At 39.1% G+C, this 27,795-nt stretch overlaps 1 protein-coding gene across 1 annotated transcript in view; it reads right to left on the bottom strand.

Annotated features, from left to right (window-relative positions):
- Nucleotides 1-425: 425 nt before the first annotated feature.
- Nucleotides 426-27,795, bottom strand: part of crcp (calcitonin gene-related peptide-receptor component protein) — a 92,324-nt gene continuing 64,954 nt past the window's right edge. Inside the window, exons 5-6 of the mRNA XM_060848051.1 lie at nucleotides 11,746-11,803; nucleotides 426-1,973 (exon numbers count right to left, since the gene is read on the bottom strand). Coding sequence (XP_060704034.1) covers nucleotides 1,818-1,973; nucleotides 11,746-11,803 — 214 coding nt within the window. The 3' untranslated portion in view covers nucleotides 426-1,817. The remainder of the gene's footprint in view (nucleotides 1,974-11,745; nucleotides 11,804-27,795) is intronic.

Genomic DNA, 27,795 nt, shown 5'->3' with positions numbered 1-27,795 from the left:
AGTAAAACCTGGGCTAATATATTTACGAAGTTCTATTGATAAGAATAGAAACCTTTAAAAGCGGTTTCAATTGAGAATCTATGATACTTGGTTATCTTTGACTGCATGATCCTTTCACATAAACTTTATTTCTGTATTCTCAATGAGAAAGTTACTTGAATATCTAAATATTTTGTACAGTATTCATGATGGAAGTGTTCCAAGTATAGTTAAGCACGATGTAATCTTCATTTTCACACTATTTTACCACAAAGAGAAAGTGAATGTTACTAACATAATTCCACATTATCTCCTTAATTCTACTAATACACAAATATGTTATTGCCTATGGAATGACATAGAGTGAACAATTTTGATTACATGGTAGACTGATGCATCTGTCATCCAGATTAATGCAGAATCAAAAAAAGCAGAATTGCAATTAGTTTTGCATCTATATATTATTTCTGGTCTGCTCCAGTTTATTTTGCAGGCTAGTATACATCAATGATGTTCTATGGACATTAAAAATAATAACAGTTTAGAGGTCAGTCTTCTGCATCTCTCTCTCCATCATGGAAGATATTCAGTGGTTGCTTTTCCATGAATAGAGCTTAATATAAATATGAATGGTTAGTTCAGGAACTTTTCTACTCCTTTCTCATGTCAAAGAAAGCAAAATTGAAGGCTTGCAAGGGATTATTTACATCCTGTAAGGCCCTGAACAAAATTTGCAGCTGTTACATCCAGTCAACATGGTTGAATGTTGAAAAGAGCAATAATTTTACAAATACATTTTCAAGTATATTTGTGCAGGAAGTACCAGATGTTATTGAGCTCTTATCTTCTTTAAGGTTGCTGTTACATAGAAAATAGAAGCAGGAATAGACTATTCAGCGCTCTGACCCTGTTCCTGCTTTCTCCTCAGAGCCTTCAATCCCTTTATCCCAAGAACAATATCTCTTTCTTGAAAACATTCTATGTTTTAGCCTCAACTGATTTATGTGGCAGAGAATTCCATAGGCTCACCAATCTCTGGGGTGGAAATGTTTCTTCTCAGTCCTAAATAGCCTAACTGTATCATTAAATTGTGACCACTGGTTCTGGACACGTGGGCATCAGGAGCATCCTTTCTACATTTGTACTGTCTAATCCTGTTAGAATTCTTTAGATTTATATGAGATATTCCTCCCCCCACCCTTCATTCTTCTAAACTCAAGGGTTTCGTCCTAACCAATCCTGCTATTCAAGGAATGAGTCTGGTAAACAATTGTTATATTCCCTCCAAAGCCAGAACACGCTTCCTCAAATAAAGAGACCATAACTGCACTCAGATGTGTTACCATACCAGATGTGTTGTTTCAGTTTATTTCATGTTACAGTTTCCAATATAGAATTAATATGTTTTTAAAATGCACAATCAAATCTATCTCAGTTCTGCACATATGTCCCTATGTAAGCTAGTCTAGAAAAATGTTTTTCATAAACTAACTATAAGCATGCAAGGTACAAATTTAGTCAGTTTTAAACCAAATTTAGTCAGTTTTAAACCAAATTCATAGTTATGGAGGTTTAAGAATTGTGGTTTTTGCACTATTTGAAAAGTAAAAATATTAGTTCTGGGTTAAGATAAACACTCATCAGTCATAGCTTATGTCTCACACTGTACAGTATGGAATATAACTGAAAACATGTGTACAGTATCTGAAATTACCATTACTGTGTTGAGTCCAAGTATAGTCAATCGAGTTTAAATACCAAAGCCAAGGTAGATCAATCATCAAAACATTTCCTGGACAGAAATGGAATGTATTGGCTGGATTTTGTTAACTTTCTATCTATTGATTTCCTTTTTCTCCAACAACCATATCCATCTCATCCTCCTGCTGAGTTGCAGTTTGCTCATCAGGGTCCCCTGGCAAAATGCTGTTGATTGTCTGTAGTAGTTCTTCTATCTGTTCTTCTGTTAATCTCTCCTCACTCTCTTCTACCATCTGAAATATTAAAACAGATAATTTTATATTTGTTCATGAAAATTGTTAAATTTTAATCCATTGCACATAAATGAGTGAACAAAACATCAGTTTATTGTCAAGAGTTTCTACAAGCATTATCTGGTAACAGGAAGTCCCAAAATACATTAATTTGAAAGTTCAATATCTAAAGAAATTAAACTATGTAGAAACAGTTATTTTCAGTAACTGAAGCCAGTTATAATATTTTATAATGATTTTGAGCTAATGCAGTCTCCTGGATATGGTCATGTAGAAAAGTGTTTGATTCCAAGATCCTCTTGTAAAATCCAGGAGTGGGAATGATTAACGTGATTTTCTGAATTTCCTCTTTCTGCAATTTTCATTGAAACATTACCTCATTCAAGAAAGTATAAGGTAATGTAGTTATTAAAAAAAAATGGATAGGGAAAAATTTTGATGTCAGTATCCCACATCTTTATTTTCTAAAATTTCTGCGACTTCCCTGTCACTGTGTTTGTTAATGGAATAAATGTAATGGAGGTGGAAACAGGATAAACACTTGCTCCCTTTTCGCTTTATTTGTCTATTTGGCAGCCAAGCAGAAGAGCAGTAGGATTCGTGCTAGGACCTTCTCTAGACCAGACAATCCATAGGGGTTTGGGGCAGGAGGAGAGAGTCTAAGGCTCAAACCAGAAAAACAAACTTTGCCTTTGTACAGTATTTCCACATTTAAAGAGCAGCAGTAAAATGTCCCGACATCAGCTGCCAGGAAAATCCAGCTTTTATTTAAAATTTATCTTAATTAAAGTTTTGTTTAAAGATTCTGAACGCTTATAACAACAGAGGTCCTAGAGGAGTACAGAATGTGCAAGGAGTAAACTTAAGAAAATCAGGAGAACAAAAAGGGGTCATGAAAGAATGATGGCAAATAAAATAAAGGAAAATTCTAATTCATTTTACAAGTACATTATGGATAAAAGGATTACCATGGAAAGATTAGGGCCCATTAACGACCACAGTGATAATTTGTGTGTGGAGCCAGAGGATGTAGGTACAGTTTGAAATGAAGACTTGGTTTCAGTGTTCACACATGAGAAGGACAAGGTGAATATGGAAATCTGGCAAGAGGACTATGATATACTTAAAGAAATTAGTATTGACAGAGAGGAGGTTCTACGTGACCTGGTAAGACTTAAAAGTAGATAAATCTCCAGGCTGTTGAGTGAGGCAAGAGAAGAAACAGCAGGGAAATTGGTAATGGCAATAATTTTCAATTCCTCCCTGATTACAGGAGAGGTACCTGAGAACTGGAAGGCAGCCATTATTCAAGGGATAAACTGGGATAAACTACAGGGAAGTTAGTCTAACATCAGTGGCAGGGAAACTATTGAAAGCAATTCTGAGGGTCAGAATTAATCTGCACTTGAAGATGGAGAGATTAATCAAGAACAGTCAGCATGGTTTTGTTAAGATTAGATTAGATTAGATTAGACTTACAGTGTGGAAACAGGCCCTTCGGCCCAACAAGTCCACACCGACCCGCCGAAGCGAAACCCACCCATACCCCTACATTACCCCTTACCTAACACTACGGGCAATTTAGCATGGCCAATTCACCTCACCCGCACATCTTTGGACTGTGGGAGGAAACCGGAGCACCCGGAGGAAACCCACGCAGACACGGGGAGAACGTGCAAACTCCACACAGTCAGTCGCCTGAGTCGGGAATTGAACCCGGGTCTTCAGGTGCTGTGAGGCAGCAGTGCTAACCACTGTGCCACCGTGCCGCCCACTAAGGGAGGTCATCTCTGACCAACTTGATTGAATTTTTTGAACCGCTAACCAAGAAGATAGATGAGGGCAATACACTCAATGTAATCTGCTTGGACTTCAGCAAGGCTTTGATAAAGTCCTGCATGGTGAACTGAGAGCCAAGGCAAGAACCCATGGGATCCAAGGAAATTTGGTTAACTGGATCCAGAATTGGCCGAGTAGCAGGAAGCAGAGGTTGATGAATGGGGGGTGTTCGTGTGACTAGAAATTGAGTTCCACCAGACTCCTTAAAGATCAGGTGGGGCCTTTACTGCTTGAGGTATATATAAACAATTAATGTTGGAGGCTTGATCATTAAGTTTGAGGATGATATAAAAATTGGTGGAGTGGTAAATGATGATTAGATTAGACTAGATTCCCCATAGTATGGAAACAGGCCCTTCGACCCAACAAGTCCACACCGACCCTCCGAAGAGTAACCCACCCAGACCCATTCCCCTACCCTGTATGTACCCCTGACTAATACAACTATCACTATTCGTAATTTAGCACGACCAATTCACCTGACCTGCATATCTTTGGACTGTGAGAGGAAACCAGAGCACCTGGAGAAAACCCATGCAGACACGGGGAGAATGTGCAAACTCCACACAGTCACCTGAGGTTGTAATTGAACGTGGGTCCTTGGCGCCGTGAGGCAGCAGTGCTAACCACTGAGCCACCATGCCGCCCTGTGGAGGATAACTTTAGATTACCAAGGATGTGGATGGGCTGATCAGCAGCAAATGGAATTCTAAGTGAGGTGATACACTTGGACAGGACCAACAAGGCAAGGGAATGTTGGGAAGAACTGAGAATCCGAAGGATCTTGGTATTGTTATGACACAGTGGTGAACCCCTCTGTTAATTAAACTAAACACACAGATAAGCTCACCTCACCTCATGATCTGTTAAAATATAATTGACATATTTTAACTCTCAAAATTCCACTATTTAAAGAAAACAACATCAATTTATTCTTTAACACTAAAAGTGAACATTAAATAACAACTATTCACAACTCTTAAGCCTCCTCCCTTTCTCTTTACTGCTTGCTATCTGCCTCTAATACACTGTTCCAATAAAACACTTATTAAAATTACATCAACTTAGTTTCAAAACCATACAGCGACTGTCGTCTTCGGTGTCTTTCATCTTCTGCTAAAGATCTCCCTGGGCCGTCTTCTTTCTTTTCACTGTGAAGATGTTTCATATGAAAAGGTACCTCTGATAGAAAGTGTTTCTATGTCTTGGGTCTCTTTCTTTCTCTCTATGGCAGTTGATCTGTCTGATTTTCAAAATGCCTGCCTTTTATATATCCCCAACATCTGATCATCTCATTGGTTCAACATTGGCAAAATAACAAATTCAAACTTGATTGGGTTTAGAATACTGGGGCATAGTTTAATCTGATTGGTTAAATTTAAAGTGTCAAAACAGCAACCAACTCAGGTATCTATTTCACAGCCAGATGTTACATATTTTCAATTTTCTAGTATACTCTAGGACTTCTCTAGTAAGCTCTCAGTGTAGAACAGTATTCACTCTCTCTTAAAGCTACAGTATACACCTTCAACTTCATAACAGTACACATGTCATCTGATTCCTTACGATAGCAAGAAAAGTAGATAAAGTGGTGAAGAAGACATATGGATATTTGCTTTTATTAACCGAGGTAGAGATTTTAAAGAGTTGGTGGGGGGGGGGGGGGGGAGGGGGGGGGGGGATGGTGTTAATCTGGCATTATAGACAAATTTGGTTAGGCTACAGCGACAGTACGATGTGTAGTTCTAGAATCACGTTATCGGAGGGATGTGATTGCACTGGAGAGGATGCAGAGGAGATTTACCAGGATATTGTCTGAGCTGGAAAGTTTTTATTTATTGGATGGACTGGGGTTATTTTCTTTGGGCAGGGCAAAAGTCAAGATTTTCCTGGTCCTTGGATGCTGCCTGACCTACTGTGCTTTTCCAGCACCACTCTAATCTTGTTTTCTTTGGAGCAGAGGTGACTGAGGGGCTACATGGTTGGGATGAGTAAAATTATGAGGGTGACAAATTGGAAGAAACCTTTCCACATGGTGGAGGAGGCTTCATCAGTGGGCATAGATTCAAAGTAAGAGGCAGGAGGTTTAGTGGGAATATGTGGAAAATTGATTTCATCGAGAAAGTGGTGGAAATGTGGAGCTCATTGCCTGCAAAGGTAGGGGCAGAAGCCCTCAATGTTTAAGAGGTAAGTATACTTGCAATGCTAAGACATCCCAGGCTATTGGCCAAGTGCTGGAAAATGGGATTAGAATAGTTAAGTGGTTATTTTGACCGTAGTGGACGTGACAGGCTGACGGGCTTTTTTGTGTGAAGTAGGTCTGCATGATTTTAATAAAAAACCAACAAATTCTTTGATGTTAACTGCATTGTCATCACTTTAAAAAAGTCAAATTAAAATTATTTTCCACAGAGATACTATTTAATGAGAAATGTAGAAAGAGATAGAATCTTTACAATATGAAAGTAAACAAAAGCTAGTGCAGTTGTTTCAGCATATTGTACCCTTTTTAATTTACCCATTTCTTATGAGAAGTACTGGAGGCAACTAAATGCCACTGCGGAAACTGCAGATTGTACATACTCAAGTTTGACACTGCAACTGATTCATAAGGAATGCAAATGTATCACACTGAAGCCGAGATGTTTATGAGAATGTCAGATCTTCAAGTACAAACATCAATGAGACTATTAAGAGGCACGTAGTCAATTTTGAATGAGTTATGATGAAGATTTTTCAAAACATTTATTTGGTTTAAAACTTTACAAAACAAATTGCAAAGACTGACAGACAAATTATTTTCCAAAATAATTGTTGAATGATTTGATTGGCACACCAGCTTTCTCTTTACTAATTTTTTTTAATGTTTACGGCTTCTTTAGACTGATTGTTCAAGAATTACTGTTTTCATAAAATCTCAATTGCTAACCACCTTCTTCATTTAACTTATACATATCTTTCCTTTACAATCTGATTTGATGCTGTTTTGCTCAGACCAAATTGTCATGACGGTGTCAGTCCGTAGGGCTTAAATCAAGCACAGAGATTGATGCAGCAAGTCCCTGTTCTTCACCACACCAAATGCGGACCGGGAGTTCGTACTTGGATTTAAGAGACCATAATTGTGAGAGTTTTAAATCCAGTTGGAAGATCCATCTAATTATATCTAGAGGGAGGGATCTCCAGTGTAACACACACTGTGCAAATTGGTTCAAATAATGAAGTTAGCTATCTGAAAAAAAGAAAGGGAGCTAAAAATTACTCTGGACTGGCTCCTTCCAACACAATGCCCGCTTAGGTAACAAAGTAAAGCATAACTGAGGGGGGAGATTTCTGATCTAAAATGTGAAACAAGAAATCTTTTCTGTGGTTACCTATTCAAATTAACTAAACATTATTTCAGTAGGCAATTTATGTAGCTTTTAGTTTGCATGTCTTAAAACTTGAAATGTTGTCATATGATCCTTTAGTCCTTCACTGGAAGTCTGAATTTTTTTTTAGAAGTTTTCAGTCTCTTTGAATGGTTGGGGAATGATTTGGAATGAGGAACAAAGACTGCTCCAGGCCAAATTAAACTGATGCTGCTAAAACAAGAAGTTAAGAGCACATGCTGAGTGCAAATGATTGCACAAAAAAAAACAGAGGATGGATCATCACAGAATGGATCAGTATTTCTGAAAGAAAAAGCTGAGATCAGTGTGGAATGTATTAGAACTCAAAGCAGGTGCTGAGAAAGGAGATATGGCTGTAAAAGTAGATCTTGGCAAGTGGACACAAACCAGAGAAGAAAACACCGATGATGAATAGAATAAAATAGACATGATATCTAAACGTAAAGCATGAAAAGTATGCACTTGAAAGCTAAAGCTGCTGACACGGTCAAGTTTCAAATACAAACTCTCACTGGAGTTAAAAAAATGAAAACATGCAAGGCTCTCAGAAAGGCTGAATAAAGATAGTGTGAACGGAAGAAATACAAGGTACTGATGTCTCAGAGTAAGTCAATCAAAGTGCAGGCAATGCAATCTATGCTGTATTCAATGAACCAGACAAAAGCCAAGAAAACATTCTTGCTTTAGTCTCTAGAATGTTTGGAAGAGATTAATTTTTTTTCTCTGACTTAAAGAAAAGTTGGTCGTTGTCATTATTTGTGCATATCTTTGATTTGTTGTCAAGTCCTGTTGAATTAAGTTTAAACTAAAAGCCCCAATTTCACAAATGAGTGAAGGAATTCTAGACTCACTTCTTCAGATGATTAACCAACTGTCTCATCTTTATAATCACTCAGAATAATCAGTCTATATTTACAGTTTATATTATTTTAATATAGGACCTATAGAAGCTAATGATTAAACACTTAGCTGACAATGCCAAAACATTTCATCAACTGTCCGGTACTCTATTTAGTGTCATAGCGTTATAGAGATGTACAGTATGGAAACAGACCCTTCGGTCCAACCCGTCCATGCCGACCAGATATCCCAACCCAATCTAGTCCAACCTGCCAGCACCTGGCCCACATTCCTCCAAACCTTTCCTATTCGTATACCCATCCAAATGCCTCTTAAATGTTGCAATTGTACCAGCCTCCACCACTTCCTCTGGCAGCTCATTCCATATATGCACCACCCTGTGAGTGGACATCATCAGGAATACACACATAGACAAAGAAGAAACCATGGTATCATTCGACGTGACGGCACTGTTCACATCAATTGACAAAACCCTAGCCAGAGAAACAATAGCCAACCTACTGGACATACATAACAGAACACAGGAGGCCGAACCTATCAACAAGGACGGCATACTTAAACTACTGGACCTGTGCCTCACCACACACTTTACATTCAACAATCAGATATACGAACAAATCAACGGAACACCCATGGGATCACCAATCTCTGACTCATAGCAGAGGCAGTTATGCAAAGGTTAGAACATACAGCCCTACCACAAATTCAACACAAACTCTGGATCAGATACGTTGATGACACCTTTGTAATCATCAAAAACACAGAAATAGAAAAAACACACCGAATCATCAACGCCACACTCACAGGAATACGATTCACGAGAGAAGAGGAAAAGGATAGCCAACTCCCATTCCTAGACGTGTTAGTAGAGAGAACACCCAACGGAGAATTCACCACAAGGGTACACAGGAAACCAACACACACAGACCAAGTCCTAAACTATGAAAGTAACCACCCCAACACACACAAACGAAGCTGCATCAGGAGACTATTCAAAAGAGCCACAACACACTGCAGTACACCAGAACTGCGAAAAGAAGAAGAGGAACACCTATACAAGGTATTCGCCAAAAACGGATACCCACGCAACTTTATCACCAGATGCCTAAGAGATAGACCACGGAACGAGGACATGCCACAACCAAAAGGACTAGCCACACTACCATACGTCAGGAGCGTCTCAGAACTGACAGCCAGACTACTGCGACCCTTAGGACTCATAACAGCACACAAGCCAATTTCCACACTCAGACAACAACTCACTAGAACAAAGGACCCAATAGCCAGCACAAGCCAAACTAACGTAGTTTACAAAATACCATGCAAGGACTGCACAAAACACTATATAGGACAAACAGGAAGACAGCTAACAATCCGCATCCATGAACATCAGCTAGCCACAAAACGACACGACCAGCTATCCCTAGTAGCCATACACTCAGACAACCAGGAACATGAATTTGACTGGGAAAACACTACCATCATAGGACAAGCCAGACAGAGAACAGCCAGGGAATTCCTAGAGGCATGGCATTCATTCACAAACTCCATTAACAGACACATAGACCTGGACCCCATATACAAACCACTACAGCTGAAACTGACACCCGGAAACGGCAAGAAGATCCATCAACAGACACATCAACCTGGACCCCACATACAAACTACTACAGCTGAAACTGACACCCGGAAGCGGCAAGAACAAACCACTATAAATACCGGAAGAAACATCAAAGCAGCGCTTCACAGGAGGCTCCAATAGCACTGATGAGGTTCCCTAGCCAGGGAACGAAACGTTTGCAGCAAAAACTTCCAGCTCGGCGAACAGAACCACAACAACGTCTTTCCGAGAGGAAGGAGACCAGAATTGCATGCAATATTCCAACAGTGGCCTAACCAATGTCCTGTACAGCCGCAACATGACCTCCCAACTCCTGTACTCAATACTCTGACCAATAAAGGAAAGCATACCAAACGCCTTCTTCACGAGGTAAAAACAATGACTGCAGATGCTGGAAACCAGATTTTGGATTAGTGCTGCTGGAAGAGTACAGCAGTTCAGGCAGCATCCGAGGAGCAGCAAAATCGACATTTCGGGCAAAAACCCTTCATCTTCACTATCTTATCTACCTGTGACTCCACTTTCTAGGAGCTATGAATCTGCACTCTAAGGTCTCTTTGTTCAGCAACACTCCCTAGGACCTTACCATTAAGCTAAGATTCACTTTCCCAAAATGCAGCACCTCGCATTTATCTGAATTAAACCCTAACTGCCACTTCTCAGCCCATTGGCCCATCTGGTCCAGATCCTGTTGTAATATTTGTTATCCTTTTCAATACACTGAACAGAAAAACACAACGTTTGAATCTGTATATCTTTTTAAAGTTTTGGATTGGAAGACAGGCCCCAAAAGGTCACTGAACTGACTCATGCTTACTGACTTTGATATTGAAAAACAAATATATTGTCAGAAAATTGTAAAGCTTCGACTTTAATTTTCTGAAAACAGTGCAACAGGATTCTAGAAGTGGTTTGATCTGTAATGTTGAAAGATTAAATGGGAATATCTCTCCGGATGTTAGTGTAAAGTTAAAGGGTTAAACTGCACTGTCTTTGGGTGGGGACAAAAGCCATGAAAGAATGCAGATGACTGTCCATTGTAATTTACACTTTATTTAGACATTACACCCCTGCTATTGTCAACTTAAACAATCAATTCAATCTCTTCCATTCAGAAATGCTTTATGGCCAGAGGTATGTCGCACCTGTATTGTCTTGGAATTACTGAGTCAGGAAATCATCTGCATAATAGTTCCCCAGGGTTAGGTCACTAGCATTCGCATTATCTACAAGGATGGTCTCATCCTGGTATTGTACCTGGGGTTGCATGTGACTGAGAGTAACAGGGGATTGTTTTGAGTGGCATGTGACTGTGGGGGAGTGGCCAGAGCATCTGTAAGCATGGCCATTGACCTGCATAAACAGGATGTGTTTCCTTTTGTTCAGTGCCTCACTGTGACTCAAACTCGCATGCTTGTGAGGTGGGGTCGGGGGTCACATTGCTTGTACAAGCTTTAATAAATTTTAACTGTTTCTTTTGTTCAGAGAGAGAGATTTTTGCCACAAATCCAAAACTCTGCGAGGGGTGTGTTAAAGATTCCTCCAGAAAGCCTGTACTGTACTGTGTTTAATAAATTTGGTTGCTTGTTCACAGAAGTTGGTGTCTTGCTGTTGCATCAAGTGGGTAAGAACGTCCGGTTGTAAAAGAACTTCACTGAACCCATATTACAACCATTAGTAATAATAGCTCAAGGTTGTGTTTTTTTCCAAAACTGGAAAGGAACTGATAAGCATAGCAATTAAATTGATTGTAGATTTATCACTGCCCTTTTCCTTAAAGCAGTGTCTTATTATTTCACTTGTATTGTTTATTTTCTGATGCAACCAAATGTTGACCCTGATTTGTTAAAAAAAATCCTTCCAGAAGCTGTCCATGGCTTGTTTTGAAGCAGGAACACGACTTAGATGAATACCATTATTATCCTAATTGATCTGTTTTCATTATGGACTTCTGAGGACCATCACTTTCTTTTTCATAGCCAAAGAGGTATTTTTCTGAAATTGTTCACAATTTTGCATTTTTTCTATCTTTTGATGGAATTAAATAAATTAAATTTACCAACTGTATTTCCACTGCAGTTAGTGGTCTGTGATTCAGCAGCTGGAGCTTTTCTGCCCTGAAAGATAGACAACAGGAAGTGAATACTATGAAAGAATAATGCAAAAAATGTTCAATAGTGAAAGCTGTTCAACAATGTAACATTTGATTACAATGTCAAATAATTGAATCAGTAGGATTTTTGAAAACACATCTCTCTATGGTTGTGTTTTCAAATTGTGCGTTATTAAATAGGACCATATTTACATATAAACTGATGTCTCTGCACTTTAATATAAATTAGAAGTCTTTACATAACGAGGTTTGGCTGCGAGTGACTCATCCATTAGATTGTTGAAACAGTTGGGCTACAGGGGAAAAATCTTCATTGGCTGATTTGTTCTAACATTTGTACAATGTTTATTCATACAAGATAGAGATTTCAAGTGCTTATAGTTTTTGTTATTGATATCTTAACTGGTCTGGATGATTGACATTTTATTACCTATTGTTAAAAATAATTTTTATGAATTAATGACTTAAAAAAACATATCCTACAGTCACTATCAGGATTATTGTTCTATACAGCGTGTATACGAGCTGAATGGCATGAAACTGTCATAGCTTGGCATGGAAGCTATGAAGCCAAGATGGTAGTCAGCACAATGTGGCGTGAACGGGGCATGAGGATTCAAAGAAGGCTGAGGGGGTCTGAGGAGTGAAGGTTAGAGGATATTACTGTTTATTAAACTAATATGAAAATCCAGAGCATTAAGGTTAGCCATTTAAACGGTCAGTTTTGGTACTCTGCAGCTCCTGTGGCAGCCTCCTAATTCTTTCCGAAGGCACTGCACTACATTCCGCTACAAACTTCTACCCGTGTAGGCATTCTCTTGAAATTTCCTGACTCTGTTTACCCATCTTAAAGAAGAAAATCCAGTTCATTATAATTTCTATAGAAATGAAACGCAAGGATAGCCCCTCAAACTTACCTTAGTATTCTAAATCATGGCTTATCATCGAAGTCAACTCCTATTTCTGCAGTATCTCCATACACCTGGTTTTTAGTGACCGTAAATCTATCAATCTCAGTCTTGAACTTAATGCCTGAACCTCCACATTACTCTAGAGTAAAGAATTGCAAAGATAATCCACCTTCTGAGTGAAGAAAGCCCTCCTTCTCTCATTTCTAAATGGCTTGCCTTTTATTCTGTGATTGTGTCCTTGGCTCTAGACCCCAGTTAGGGTAACATCCTTTCTGCATCTACTTTGTCTATCTTTTTAAGAATTCACTAAGGTTCTTTGAGATTGGATTTCATTCTTTCTAAATTTGGTGAATATAGGCATTTAAAGAAATACTCTTATCAAACTGGACAACCTCACATACCCAAATTATATTTTGCTGTCTCGCTCTTGCTCACTCACTCAGGTGAAATTCTTTTGAAGTCTCTTTACAACCTTCTCACAACTTACGTTCCCACAAAGACTTGTACTAACTGCAAATGTGGAAATATTCAATTGGCTCCACCACCAAATCGTTGATATAGACTGTGAAGAAGCAGGGCCCTGTACTGATCAGTACTGATCCTTGCATTATTTCATTGGCTACAGCCTGTCAGTCTGAGATTACTGCTCCCTGCTTTCTATCTGTTAATCAAAATGATTACTGCTTTGTACATCACCCTGATGCCATGTGCTTTAATTTTGTTTATTAATCTCCTGTACAGAACATCTGACTAATACAAACCAGTGAGCTTTTCCTTATTGATTCTGCCAGTAATACCCTCAAAAGCTCAATTTGCTTTCTCAAACATGATTTCCTCTTCATACATCATGTTAACTCTGTTGAATTGAACTTTATTTTTTATGTATCACATAATTGCATATTGTTTAGCTTTTGTAATTTCATCAGAAAGTCATCTCTATCCACTAAATTATGTCAAAAAACCTTGAGGGTGCTATGCTCATGTTATTGTTCAACATGTTTTGTTTCAACATAAATTCCAAACTTGTGGATGATACTAAACTTCAAAGAATTACAAACTCCAAGGAGGATTGCATAAAACATCAAATGGATTTAGACAACTGGTCGAATAGGTCAATAAGTGGCAAATAAAATGTAATATAGAGAAGTGCCAACTGATTTATATTAATAGGAAAAAAAAGAGACACTTCTCTGTTTACAACAAAGGGTACAATTCTAAAGGGTGTGCAGGAAGAGAAGTACCTGGGTGTACATGTGTATAAATCATTAAAGGTGGCAGGTCATGTGGCATAAACATCTAAGTTTTTTTTAATCCATTCATGGGATGTGGGCATTTCTAGTTGGTTCAACAATTATTGCCCATGAATAACTGCCCTGGAGAACGTGATGACGACTTGATGTAATGAACTGCTGCAGGATAATGGGGTGACTGATAAGGGATAGGGATAAGGGAGTTCTAGGGCTTTGAGTCAGTGAGTGTGGAAAAAAAAGACTAATGTAGTTCCATTTCAGATTATTTGAATGTGAGAGTTGGAGCAGAACTTGTAGGTGGTGGTCTTCTTATGCAACCAGCACCCTTGTTTTTCGAGCTGACAGGTTTGGAAGGTCTTGTAGAAGGAGTCTTGGTGAGTCGCTGAAGTGTATCTTGTTGAGTATCCCTGGGGGAGGCCAAACTGTTCATCAGTAAGCAGGTTATTCCTTTTCAAGTGCCATTTGATGGCACTACTGATGGCCCCCTTTACTACCTTCCTGAAGATAGATTAGACTGGTATGACAATAAATGGCTGGGTTGGATTTGTCCTACTCTGTGTACAGGGCATGCAAAGGTCATATTTCCCATTGTTGGCTTTTTTTTGGCCTGTGTAGCAGAAAAATGGAAGAGCTTGTCCTGGATGAAGTCTTCAGTACCATTGCCAGAATATTGTCAGGGCCCATTACCTCTACTGTATCCAATGTCCTTTTCATATCACATGGAATGAATTGGAGTTGGTTGTAGACCAGCAGCTGAAATGCTAGAGATCTCAGAAGGAAGTAAAGATGGATCATTAACCTTGCACTTCTGGCTGAAGATGGAAACAAATGCATCACCTTTGTCTTTTGAAATGATGTTCAGATGGAAATGTGTGTGGAGTTTCCACCTCCTATTAGTTGTTTAATTATCGCTATCATTCATAACTGGATCTAATTGATCCAGTTGGCTGTGAAACAGCTTGATTTTTTGCCCGGAAGTAGCCATGTATTGTAGCTTCACGTTGATTCCTAATTTTTAAGTATGCATGGTGCTCCTTGTAGCATTCCCTCCTTATAAGAACTTGAGTAGGGTGGGTTTGTAGCTTATTGAAGTTTAGAAGAATGAGAGGAGACCTCATCGAAATATAAAAGACTTTAGTGAGCTTGACAGGGTAGATTTGGCAAGGTTGTTTTCCCTTTTTGGACAGTCTAGGATCAGAGGGCATAATCCCAGGTTAAGGGTCACCCATTTCAGATAGAGTTGAGAAGGCCTTTTTTATCTGAGAGTTGGTGAATTCGTCAATTGCTGTACCACAGAGGCGGTCATTGCTGGGTCATTAAACATATTCAAGGCTGAGATAGACAGATCTCCAAGTATAAAAGCAATCAAAGTTTATAGGGAAATGGAAGAAAGTAGAATTGAGGATGGTAGAATGAACTCCTTTGGCCAAATGGCCTGTGTCTTCTGCTGGATGCCATGAGATTTCTTTGCCCATGTTTGACCAGATGCCATGAAATTTTGTGGGGTTCTGTCGTGGAAATTAAATCGACTCGACTCAACTTTGCAAGAGCAAAGAAAGGAGCTTTATTTAAATTCTGCAGAATTGACCCAATACATTCAGCCAGATGCCTCATGTAAGGGGTACTGAGCATAATTCAGAAACTCTTCTTCTGCCATTCTTATCACGCGCTCCAGGGCAAAGACTGGGAAAACTCAAGTTGTTATTCTCTCATCCCCTGGTCATGGACATAACTGGTCTTCAGCTTTTGCTGAATTCGATTGTCACAAGGTCAAACTGAATTCAAACAACGCCAAGCTGTCTCCTGGCTGCACAGCTCAACAAAGTATTGTTTACAAAGCTCAGCACAGCGTTAAATTTAGAAAGGCATTTTCTTTCAGATTTCACAGTAAATGTTAAATTTGTTAATTTTCCATTACAGGTTCAGAGTCAATTTGGAGGATTCTCAGGTCAACTCCTTCCTAGCAATGAATTTAATCTTAACTAGAACACTGGTTGAAGATGACTGAGTATGGGGATAGATTGTTTTCATTGGCAGAAAGATCAAAAACAAGAGGTCATAAATTTAAGATCATTGACAAAAAAAAGGCAATCAATAATGGATGGTTACAAGCTACAATGCACTACCTGGGAGTGTGGTGGAGACAGGTTCATTTTTTCAGCGGCAGTTGGAGGGGGAGGAGTGACAGTGAGGACCAGTGGCATGACAGGAAGGTCATTTTATAATATAAAAACTTACCTCAGGATTTTCAGGTGTACATTTTGGCAGCGGCTGAATCCCAAGACACTACACATGTAGTATCTCCCACCCATCCTCCTCCTCTAACCAAAAAAAAGACACTCATGCGTTGCTAAGGTGAGGTGTTTCAATTGATATTTCTTGTGTATCATGTGATTGTTCTCTATTAGTTGGTTAATTGAATAAGACGACCAAGAAGTACTAGAAATTATTTAACTCATAAATTTGTATAAGTTAATTAAATAAGTAGAGATGGCTGGACAGGTGATGTGCTGTCGCTGTATGATGTGGGAACTGGCTGATCCCATTGTGAACGGCAGTGACCACATCTGCAGCAGATGTTGGTTGCTGGAAGAACTCCGGATCAGAGTTGATGATCTGGAATCTGAGCTTCAAACACTGCGGCACATCCGGGAGGGGGAGAGTTACCTGGACGCTTTGTTTCAGGAGGCAGTCACACCCGGTAGATTAAGTAATTCAAATTCAGTTTGTGATAATGAACAACAGGGTGTGACTGTAAGTGAGGCAGTTAGGGGGAATTCTGAGTTTAGGAGTGGAGGATCCTTAGCCCTTGACCTTGTCCAACAGGTATGAGATTTTTGCTTCCTATATGGATGAGGAAAAGGGCTGTGGACAGGATAAGCCAGCTGACCACGGCACCATGGTGCAGAAGGCTATTCAAGAGGGGTGAGCAAAAAGACAAGTAGTTGTTGTAGGGGATTCTATAATTAGGGAATGATAGTGTCCTGTGTGAGCTGGATAGAGAATCCCGCATGGTGTGTTGCCTGCCTGGTGCCAGGGTGCACGACATCTCTGACCAGCTTGAAAGGATAGCGGAGCGGGATGGAGACGATCCAGTTGATGTTCTTCACAATGGCACAAACAACATAGGCAAGGCTAGGAAAGAGGATCTGTTTGGGGAGTATCGAGCACTGGGAAGGAAATTGAAGGACAGGTCCTTGAGGGTCATAATCTCTGGATTACTGCCCAACCACGTGCTAATTGGCATAGGGATAAGAAAATTAGGGAAGTAAACACATGGCTAAGAGGTTGGTGTGGGAAAGAGGGATTCCATTTCATGGGGCATTGGCATCAGTTTTTGAACCAAGGCAATTTGTGACAATATGACGGTCTCCACCTGAACCGATCTGGAACCAGTGTTTTAGCCAAAGAGATAAATACGTTGGTCACAAGGACTTTAAAACTTGAGAGTCGGGGGGAGGGAGAGGAGGGAAAGGGAAAGCCACAGGGAGTATGGAGTCAAGTAGAAAGATAAGCAGCAAGTTAGCATGTGTGCAAGTTTTAACTTTGAGGCAGACTAGGAACGAAGCAAAAAGGAAGGATAACTTAGAACATATTACTAGAGATGATGGAAATCATGAGGATAAGAAAATTAGCATTAAGGTGCTTTATCTGAATGCTTGTAGTATTCGTAACAAAGTAAATGAATTAACAGCACAAATCATCGTGAATGATTATGATGTGGGAGGCATCACAGAGACGTGTTGCAGGGGGTTCAGGACTGGCAGTTAAACATCCAAGGATTTACAATTTATCAAAAAGACAGGGAGGTGGGCAGAGAGGGAAGGGTTGCCTTGTTAGTTAAGATTGAAATTAAATCTATGGCACTGAATGACATAGGGTCAGATGATGTGGAGTCTGTGTGGGTGGAGTTGAGGAACCACAAAGGCAAAAAAACCATAATGGGAGTTATGTACAGACCTCCCAGCAATGGTCAGGACAAGGGATGCAAGATGTACCAGGAAATAGATAGGACATGTCAGAAAGGCAAGGTCACAGTGATCATGGGGGACTTCAGCTAAATAGAGGTAAATACAGGGGCATGAGAAAGGAATTGATGAAAATCAACTGGAAGCAGAGCCTAGTGGGGAAGACAGAACAGCAACAATGGCAGGAGATTCTGGGTGTAGTTGAGGACACAGTACTGAGGTTCATCCCAAAGAAAAGAAAGATTATCTGGGTAGATTATTTGGGTAGGTGGGATTAGACAGCCATGGTTGACAAAGTCAATCAGGAAATGTAACATGGAAAAAGAGAAAGACTATGAAGTGGCTGAGAGCACTGGGAAATCAGAAGATTGGGAAGACTACAAAAACAAACAGAGAATAACAGAGAGAAATAAGTAAGGAGAGGATTAAATATGAACGTAAGCTAGCTAGTAATATTAGAAATGATAGTAAATGTTTCTTTCAAAACATAAGAAACAAAGGAGGGGAAAAAGTAGAAATTGGGCCGCTCCAAATTGATGCAAGGCTAGTGATGGGAGATAAGGAAATAGCTGAAGAACTTAATGAATACTTTGTGTTAGTCTTCATAGTGGAAGTCATGAGTAATATCCCAATAATTAAGGAGAGTCAAGGGACAGAGTTGAGTATGGTAACCATTACAAAAGAGAAAGTGCTAGAAAAGCTAAAAGGTCTAAAAATTGATAAATCTCCTGGCCCGATTGGGCTACACCCTAGCATTCTGAGGGAGGTGGCTGAAGAAATAGCAGAGGGACTGGTTGTAGCCTAACCTTGTTTGTAGGTAAAATTCTAGAATCCATCATTAAGGATGAGATTTCTAAATTCTTGGAAGTGCAGGGTTGGATTAGAACAAGTCAGCATGGATTTAGTAAGGGGAGGTTGTGCCTGACAAACCTGTTAAAATTCTAATAGGTTAGACTAGGAAAACCCAGTGGATGTTATCGATCTTGACTTCCAAAAGGCCTTTGATAAGGTGCTTCATGGGAGGCTGCTGAGTAAGGTGATGGCCGATACTTTCAAGGTGAGCTACTGGCATGGATTGAGGATTGGCTGTCTGACAGAAGGTAGAGATTTGGGATGAAAGGTTCTTTTTCGGAATGGCAGCTAGTGACGAGTGGTATCCCGCAGGGTTCAGTGTTGGGGCTGCAGCTGTTCACTTTATATGTTACTGATCTGGATGAAGGGATTGGGGGATATTCTGGCGAAGTTTGCTGATAATACGAAGTTAGGTGGACAGGCAGATAGTTCTGATGTGGGGATGCTGCAGAAAGATTTAGTCAGTTTAGGAGAGTGGTCCAAGTAATGGCTGATGAAATTCAATGTGAGCAAATGCGAGGTCTTGCACTTTGGAAAAAAGAATACAGGCATGGACTATTTTCTAAACGGTGAGAAAATTCATAAAGCCAAAGTACAAAAGGATCTGGGAGTGCTAATCCAGGATTCTCTAAAGGTTGACTTGCAGGTTGAGTCCATGGTTAAGAAAACAAATGTAATGTTGTCATTTATCTCAAGAGGGTTGGAATGTAAAAGCAGTGATGTGCGACTGAGACTTTATAAAGCTCTAGTTAGGCCGCATTTAGAATACTATGTCCAATTTTGGGCCCCACACCTCAGGGAGGACATACTGGCACTGGAGCGTGTCCAGCAGAGATCACACGGATGATCCCTGGAATGGTAGGCCTAACATATGATGAACGGCTGAGGATTCTGGGATTGTATTCATTAGAGTTTAGAAGGTTGAAGGGAGATCTAATAGAAATTTCCAAAATAATGCATGGCTTAGAAAGGGTAGACACTGGGAATTTGTTTCCGTCAGGCAGAAGCACTAGGACCTGTGGGCACAGCCTTAGATTTAGAGGGGGGTCAATTTAGAACGGAAATGAGGAGACACTTCTTCAGCTAGAGAGTGGTGGAATTCATTGCCATGGAGTGCAGTGGAGGCTGGGACGTTAAGTGTCTTCAAGGCAGAGATTGATAAATTCTTGATCTCACAGGGAATTAAGGACTATGGGGAGAGTGTGGGTAAGTGGCATTGAAATGCCCATCAGCTACGATTGAATAGCTGAATGGCCTTACCTCCATCCTATGTTTTATGGTCTTATGGAAACTATAATACCACCTGAAAATGAAGGATATGTAAGGATGCAGGGAGAGTGCAGGGGATTGGCACTTGAAATGCTCCTTTGGAGAGCCAGCACAAATACAACAGGGTCAAATGGTCAGTGCTTTATGTGATAATTTGTAATTTTGCTCTGTGCTGCACCAGATTGATACAAATGAAATCTTATTGAATTGATGCCCAAAAAAGCTAATCTGCATAGTTGTACTATTATCAAGATGCAAAGTATTTCTTTTTGACCACAATAATATATATAATTAACTTACAGAAGACATATCACTAATCACAAATTGCTCTAAAATCAGTTACTGTCACAACATTGAAAAAAAACATACACTTCCTTTAGTCATTTTCATTGTGATATTTACTTAAAATTATTTGTAAACCTTAAAGAAAATTATATTCTAAGACGGATACATTGCTGTCTACAGCAACAAGTTCCTCAGATTTACTTAGATTGACTTATTCTCAATAGATTGTCCCAGTCTTGGTTTTGCCATTGTTATGGTTCTGCCATTGACTCAGGCCCAACATGTGTAACCCCGCATTTATCATGGCTAATCCACCTAACCCGCACATCTTTTGAATGTGGGGGGAAACTGGAGCTCTTGGCAGATACCCAAGCAGACAAGGGGAGAACATGCAAACTCCACACAGACAGTCACCCATTGCCTGCAAGAGTTTCATCCAAACAGAAAGATTCACTTCTTCCCAAGAGCAAGGCAGGATTTCTGTCGATTCCCCTTTCTGTTTGTGTCATTTTTGTGCTATCACCCCTCAGTCGCTAGCTCTCCCTTTTGCAGCTCTCCTGTGCATGTGCATCAGTACCTTTACTTTCTTCCAACTGATGCTGTCCCGAGGTCAAATGTTATCAGGTCACAACTGACCAATATTTCTTGTTATCCAAGAAAATTATAACTGATTTCTTTATAACTGTTTACAGTGCGTTCAATACCAGCCTCAGGCAACTGTCTGTGTGGAGTTTGCACATTCTCCCTGTCTGTGTGGGTTTTGTCCGGTGCTCTAGTTTCCTCCCACAGTCCAAAGGTGTGCAGGTTTGGTGAACTGGCCATGCTAAATTATCCAAAGTGTTCAGGGATGTGTACGTTAGGTACATTAGTCAGGGATAAATATAGGGTAGGGGAATGGACCTAAGTGGATTGTTCTTCCAACAAGTGTGGACTTGTTGGGCCGAAGGGCTTGTTTCTACACTGTAGGGATTCTAAACATAAGAACTGATGCAAACTCTTAAAGATTCCTTTAAAATACTCTCTTAAAACAAGCTTCAAGACATAAATTGTCACACCAGGAATTTATAAATACCAAGCTATCATCAAAAAAAGGAATTGAACTCTAATTATCCTCAGGCTTATGTTTATTTACAGCAATTACACTTTGCAGTAATAAGAAAGGCTGTTAGCTTTAAAAACTAAAAGTTAGCAGATAAGGACAATATATATGGTATAATACTTTTTAAATGGTCTTCATTGAATAAATAACCCCCTTTAAAATTAGGTTTTTAGGTTTGAACATTTATGAAAAAACAATTTATTTCTATTCTATGACTTTGTAGAGAAGGATTTAATTTGTAACGTAGGGTGGAAATTTTAACCCACTGAGTCAGATCAGCTCCAAGTACAGCAAATTCTTTTGGTGTTTTGTAATCCCACACATCCATCTAAACTGTGCACTTCCTTTACAGAGTTGCAACATCTAGTCAGTTTCATGTTTTTGCTCAACTATCAGCAATACTTCTGTAAGTTCTCCTTTCCTAAGTTTATTTCTAGAGTCTGAATCAACATTTTGTTTACATTAGTCCAGTCACAAAATTTCTCCTAGTTTTGTGCATCCACACAGAGATTTTTTTGTAGCAATATTTGTTCCACATTAGCGTGATGGAAATTGAGCAATCATATTTGCTTTAACAGTCTGAGACTACACTTTAAGTAAATGCACTCACTTAACAGAAGTGATCATTGAGGAGGTTAAAACGTAATGGGACCTTTATAAACATTCAAAATGACTTTTCAGCTTAGGCAAATACCACAAACAAAGTTAAAAATAACACAACACCAGGTTATAGTCCAACAGGTTTAATTGGAAGCAGGTAAAAACACTAGCTTTCAGAGCATCGCTCCTTCATCAGGTGGTAGTGGAGACTCAATCCTAACACACAGAATTTATAGTAAAAATTTACAGTGTGATGTAACGGAAATTATACATTGAAAAATCATGACCACAAACAAAGAGTATAAAACTGGAAAGATTTCACAATCCATCCTCTTTCAATTGTTCACTGTTTCAAATACCTATCAATGTATCCTTAAAAGTTCCAATGTTACCTGATTCCTGGGCTACCTGTTCCATTTCGTCACCCCCTATGTTAAGTAATTATAAATTATAATATACCCTGATTTTGAAGTTTCAGAATTGCAACACATGTAATCCATGCTTTATAACTTGAAGATACTATAGTCATATCTTCTCAGGTCAAGTCACTGATACAACCAAAACGTGCAATCACTCGGTGAGACATGGCTTTATAGGTCAAAATGGTGTTTATTTTTTGAGGGGTCCTTTATTGACTTCATGTTCTCACGAATCCATTAGATGAGACTGTAACGCAATAACAATAGCATCTCTATTTATGTTCACATATGGAGCATTTGGACTCAACACTGAAGCAGACCAGAATAATTTATAAATGCTCTCAATTATTATCAACTCTCCATTAAACTTAAACCATGACACATAAGGAAAGCTTTGATTTCATTGTCACAGTATTCAGTACAAGGCAAGAGACATAAGTTAACGCGTTTTTTTTCCCCCAAACATCTCTCTACACATCAAAAATCACCAGCCAGACACACCTGCGGAACAGAATGAGTTAATGCATTTCCGTCATACATGCACAAAACTTAAAGTTAATGAGGCAGTTATAATCTTATTATTACATCCTGGATCTCAGTCACAGATTGAAATATAGCAATTGACAGTGTTCATTCCACTAAGTTCCACTACTTTTCCCCCCCAAATATAATGGCACCTGAACTTGTACTGATCTTATTTAGAGATTTCATTTGAAAGGGAATTTACATTATCTCAGCGCTTTAAAGCTAGCCAGTTAACTGTTTCATTATGGATAGCTTTAAAAATTACTCTCTCCTCTACAGCCTCCTTCATCCCACCCTTGCAACCTCCCTCTTCACCCCCTTCTTTCTTGCAGCTGCCTCCTCCAACCTCAGTACACCTCCTGTAACCTCCTCATTAGCCCAAATTCCTCTTGCAACCCTTGATTCACCACAACTCTTGCAATTCTTCCAACTCTTGTCCCTCCAACTCTCACCAGCCTTCGTTTCTGCCTCCTTTTCTCCAAAACTCCCTCTTAGACTCCTTATATCCCACAGTCCTATTATAACCTCCTTCTCCCCAACACCTTTTGTGGCCTACTGAAAACCACTCACATCCCTTGCATTCTTCCTATGTTGGTCAATTTTCTTTTTGGCTAAAACTTGTTAATGATTAGATTATTACTTGATGCAGAGGCATTATCTTTTATAAAGAAAAAGGGAGGTTATTAATTGTTATGTGTAAAGAATTTGGGATTGCAATGTGGTGCACTTGTGAGTACAGCAAGTTGCATGTACTAACATATAGGACTTTACAGACAGAAAGAACGCGTACATGCACTGTTTCTGTTTAATCTTGACAAAAACAGGTGACAGCCATTTGCTGGTTTATTTGTCAGGCCAATGCCTGATCAGAGTCAACATGCCTGGTTTGAAATCTAAAGAGAGTCTGGCAGTTAAATAGTAATCATCATTGATCATACCATAGACTCCATGGTAATGTGTCTTCAAATCAGAGTCTATTTGCCAACCAATCAGCACTCTCCTCTTACACAGTATAAATATTGATTTTCCCATTTATTGGTTTGCTTGTGAATTGTCCTGAATACAAGCCAAAACTCTTGACAAACTGTCTTTTTCAGCAATACTACTGTTTATATCAACTAACGATCATGTAAACATACAAGTAGTTTTCCAATAACATGGTAGTTGTGACACTGTTATAGAAAATTGCACAATATAAATAATGGGGCCTATGGGAAACCCACTACCAAAAATATCAGTAAAAATTGAAACAAAAATAGTAGTTAGCCAAACACAGTCTAAGTAAATCTTTAAATCATATATTTCAATGAAATAATACAGTAAATTTAACACTTTCACACTACAATCACTGACTACTGCACTGTACCTTTCATGAAGCTCCTCACCAGAAAGTGCGTGAGATGACTGACCAGATGATGCAGATGTGGAAGTCCAATCCTCCTCAGGATTCTCCCCTGGTTTGAAATAAAGTTCCTTCTAAATGTCAACTACAATTCCCAGTTTCAACCTACGTTTCAAGGCGTGCAGAGCTGACTGCATCCCTGTTTTAGCCGAACACACTAAATTTCCATTTTGCAGACAGAGGGCTCTAAGGCTGGATTTTGTTGTTCAGCTAGTGCTGGGGATGAAATTGCATAACAGCGAATGGGAATTTGCTTTACAAAAAAAGTCTGTAATTTACAAATCACGTTACAACCAAATCACATTTAATAAACACATGTTTTGGAGAACTACCTGTGTATTCTGAGGTGCTACATCAGTGCAACACTGAAGTTACCTGCTGAGCAACAAACAATGTATCAATCCATCAACCATCAACTGATATACCCAGTGAGGCGTGATTATTTCAACAATATGAGACCATAAGACATAGCAAGTATTTATTATTATCGGACATCTGTTTTATATCTGTGAAAAGGGCTTGGAGGAGCACAAGAGCCCTTTATTCAAGTTTGAAATAGTAAATGGGCATGTTTTGGGGCATCAAATGAATTGATGATACTGAAAAGTGGACTGGATATAGAAACTCACAATCTTATTGAGTGGCATAGCAAATTTGTTGACCATTTGGAATAGTCTTTTTTTTATATATTCATATTGCAAAGTGGTCAATAACAAGATAAAGAGAAAAATGCAAAATGCCAATCTGGTTCAACCTATCATAGTAGTAAGGGGGAAGAAGCGACTCAGTGGCAATGTTACAACATGTATGACTGAAGCGAAAGACAACAGCTTCACAATACAGACAGTGTGAAGAGTTGAGAATGGGTGATGCAGAGATGGAATTGGCTATTCCAGGTACATATGGCAGCTGATCCCGTGTCTTCTCATAGAACATGTAAACATTTTTACAAAGGAAGGTCCAAAGATAGATCTTTAAGAATTCCAGAGGTGTTAACCCACTGGGAGAAAATATTAAACATTGGGAAATGCTGTATCTAAAGTTAAATAGCTAAAAATAGAATTAAGAAAGAGCAAGCTCACTGAACTGGACAATGGTTGAGACTGCTGTTGAGGAAAATCTAATTGGAGCAATCCAAACAGATTTGTAGGAAAGCTAGGTATAGACCTCAGGACTTGGGAAGAAAGACAAGTACAAAGATAGGGTCTGCCAAGGTTAGAATATCAAATACCAAAAGCAACATAATATTGGCACTGGAAATCTGAAATAAGAACAAAAAACGAAACAGCTAGAAAAATTGACCAAGTCAGGCAGAATCAGTGGAGAAGAAACAGTGTTAATATTTCATATCAATGACCTTTCATCAGAACTGAAGAGAGATAGAAGCGTAAGGAAAAAAAGCACACAGAAGACAACAGGGGTGGAGATTAGAATCTACAGATGTGGCATAATGTTGAGTCCAAAAGGTAGCAGAGAGTAGAATTGAAAGATAAAGTGTTGTTCCTCAAGCTATCATTCAGCTTCAGTTGAACATCATAGTAGGGCATGGATTGAAAAGTCAACATGGGAGAAACACGAAGAATTAAAATAACAAGCAATCAGAAATTCGGGATTGTGACTGCACACCAAACGGGGATGTTTGCAAAGTGGCCACTAGACTAACTTTGGCATGGAGATTGTACTTTATGGTCTCAAAGCATTGTGAATCGGTGGAAAATAAACTATGTGCAATAGAATTTGTGAGGGAAACATATATTCAAGGCCAAGTTTGGCTCCCTGTAGATCAGAAATCTGTCTAAGGTTATGGGGAGAGCAGGCAGGAAATGGAAATCAGATAAGCAGTGGTTTTTTTTTGAATACCAGAGCAGACTCAAGAGGATGGGGGAATGACAAAATGGCCTATTTCTGCTTCTGTTTCTTATATTCTTTTGTTTGGGTGGAATATTTGTAGGAAGGTTTTAGTCCTCTCATTTATTTTACAGATCTTTTCAACTTTAATGAATTTTTAAATTAATGTGAGTTTTTGAATTTTGTATTTCTGTATTTTGAGAGAAGCACAAGGCATATTATAAATTGCAGATTCCTTTGTTTGTGGCCCATGTTCATAAAGATTGAGTTTAAATGGAACCTAAAATACAGTATTTAATCTTTTGGATTGTGGGAGGAAACCGGAGGAAACCCAGGCAGACACGGGGAGAATGTGCAAACTCCACACACAGTCGCCCAAGGTAGGAATCGAACACAGGTCCTTGGCACTGTGAGGCAACAGTGCTAACCATGGAGTCACCGTGCCACCCTACTGGAAAGAATCCAATCTGGTCGGAGGTCACAAGAGCATGACAAATTTTGCCTTTACTGAAACATTCATATTTGTCAACATCATTTATTAGCTGTGTGTACAGATTTGATTGCAAGTAATTTGTTTCAACAGTCAGTTTTATTTTGAAATGTTGATTTATTTTATTCATAAAATAGCAAGACCTTTGCTCTTGATATGAAGAACAAACTGTTGGGCATCATTTAGTTTAAGCACTTTGAAATCAGATAAGCATGTTGCCAAGCTTACCCTGATAAGTGCAATATAAAGTACTATAATTCTGACTGGTCTGGGATTGTTCATATTTTACCTTCATGTAACTAGTTACTTTTGCTTTGATCATCAATTATAATTCAAAACGTCTGTTTTGGATATTGAGGTCACTTAGTTTCATGAAGGTGTGTCAAGCCTTGGAAACAAATTTCAGTACTTCATTTAATTCAACTTAACTTTACAGAATAACATTATTTTAAAATTAATTTTGATTTGCTATAAATGGGTCAAGAGTTATTTTGTCTTGATGACACGGATAATAATGCACTGTGCTATTTAAAGACAGCCATTTAAGTGCTGGCAGGTGGGACTAGATTGGGTTGGGATATCTAGTCGGCATGGATGAGTTGGACTGAAGGGTCTGTTTCCGTGCTGTACATCTCTATGACCATGATTCTATTTATTTTTCAGAAGATGATTAGGCTTTATGTTGCTGCTTAATCAGATACCCTTTATGGTTAAATTTGACTAGCCAGTTTTCATGCTGAAATATTAACAGCACAAACCAGCAAATTCATACCTGACATTAAGAATGGGTTTTGTTGCAGTCAGGTGTCGTAAATAGGCAACTATGTAAAAATACATTCCTAAAACTTCCCGCTTTCACAAAAATTTAGTCAATGTCAATATTTTTGTCTATTTATATCTGATTATACTCAAGCGTAATAGCTTAGGATGTTTTACTACATTTAAACAAACTTGTTTTGTCCAACAAGCCATTCTTCTGATTCTAGCCTCATGCATTTTGATTGGTCTTAGCACTACTAGCCATGTTTCCAGCTGGCTTGTCCCTAAACTCTAGAATTTCCTTCGGAAACTCTCCGCC

This window comes from Hemiscyllium ocellatum, chromosome 31 (assembly GCF_020745735.1).
Source record: "Hemiscyllium ocellatum isolate sHemOce1 chromosome 31, sHemOce1.pat.X.cur, whole genome shotgun sequence".
Taxonomy (NCBI): domain Eukaryota; kingdom Metazoa; phylum Chordata; class Chondrichthyes; order Orectolobiformes; family Hemiscylliidae; genus Hemiscyllium; species Hemiscyllium ocellatum.
The sequence above is the reverse complement of the archived record's forward strand: the minus strand, read 5'-3'. Positions and strand labels throughout refer to the sequence as shown.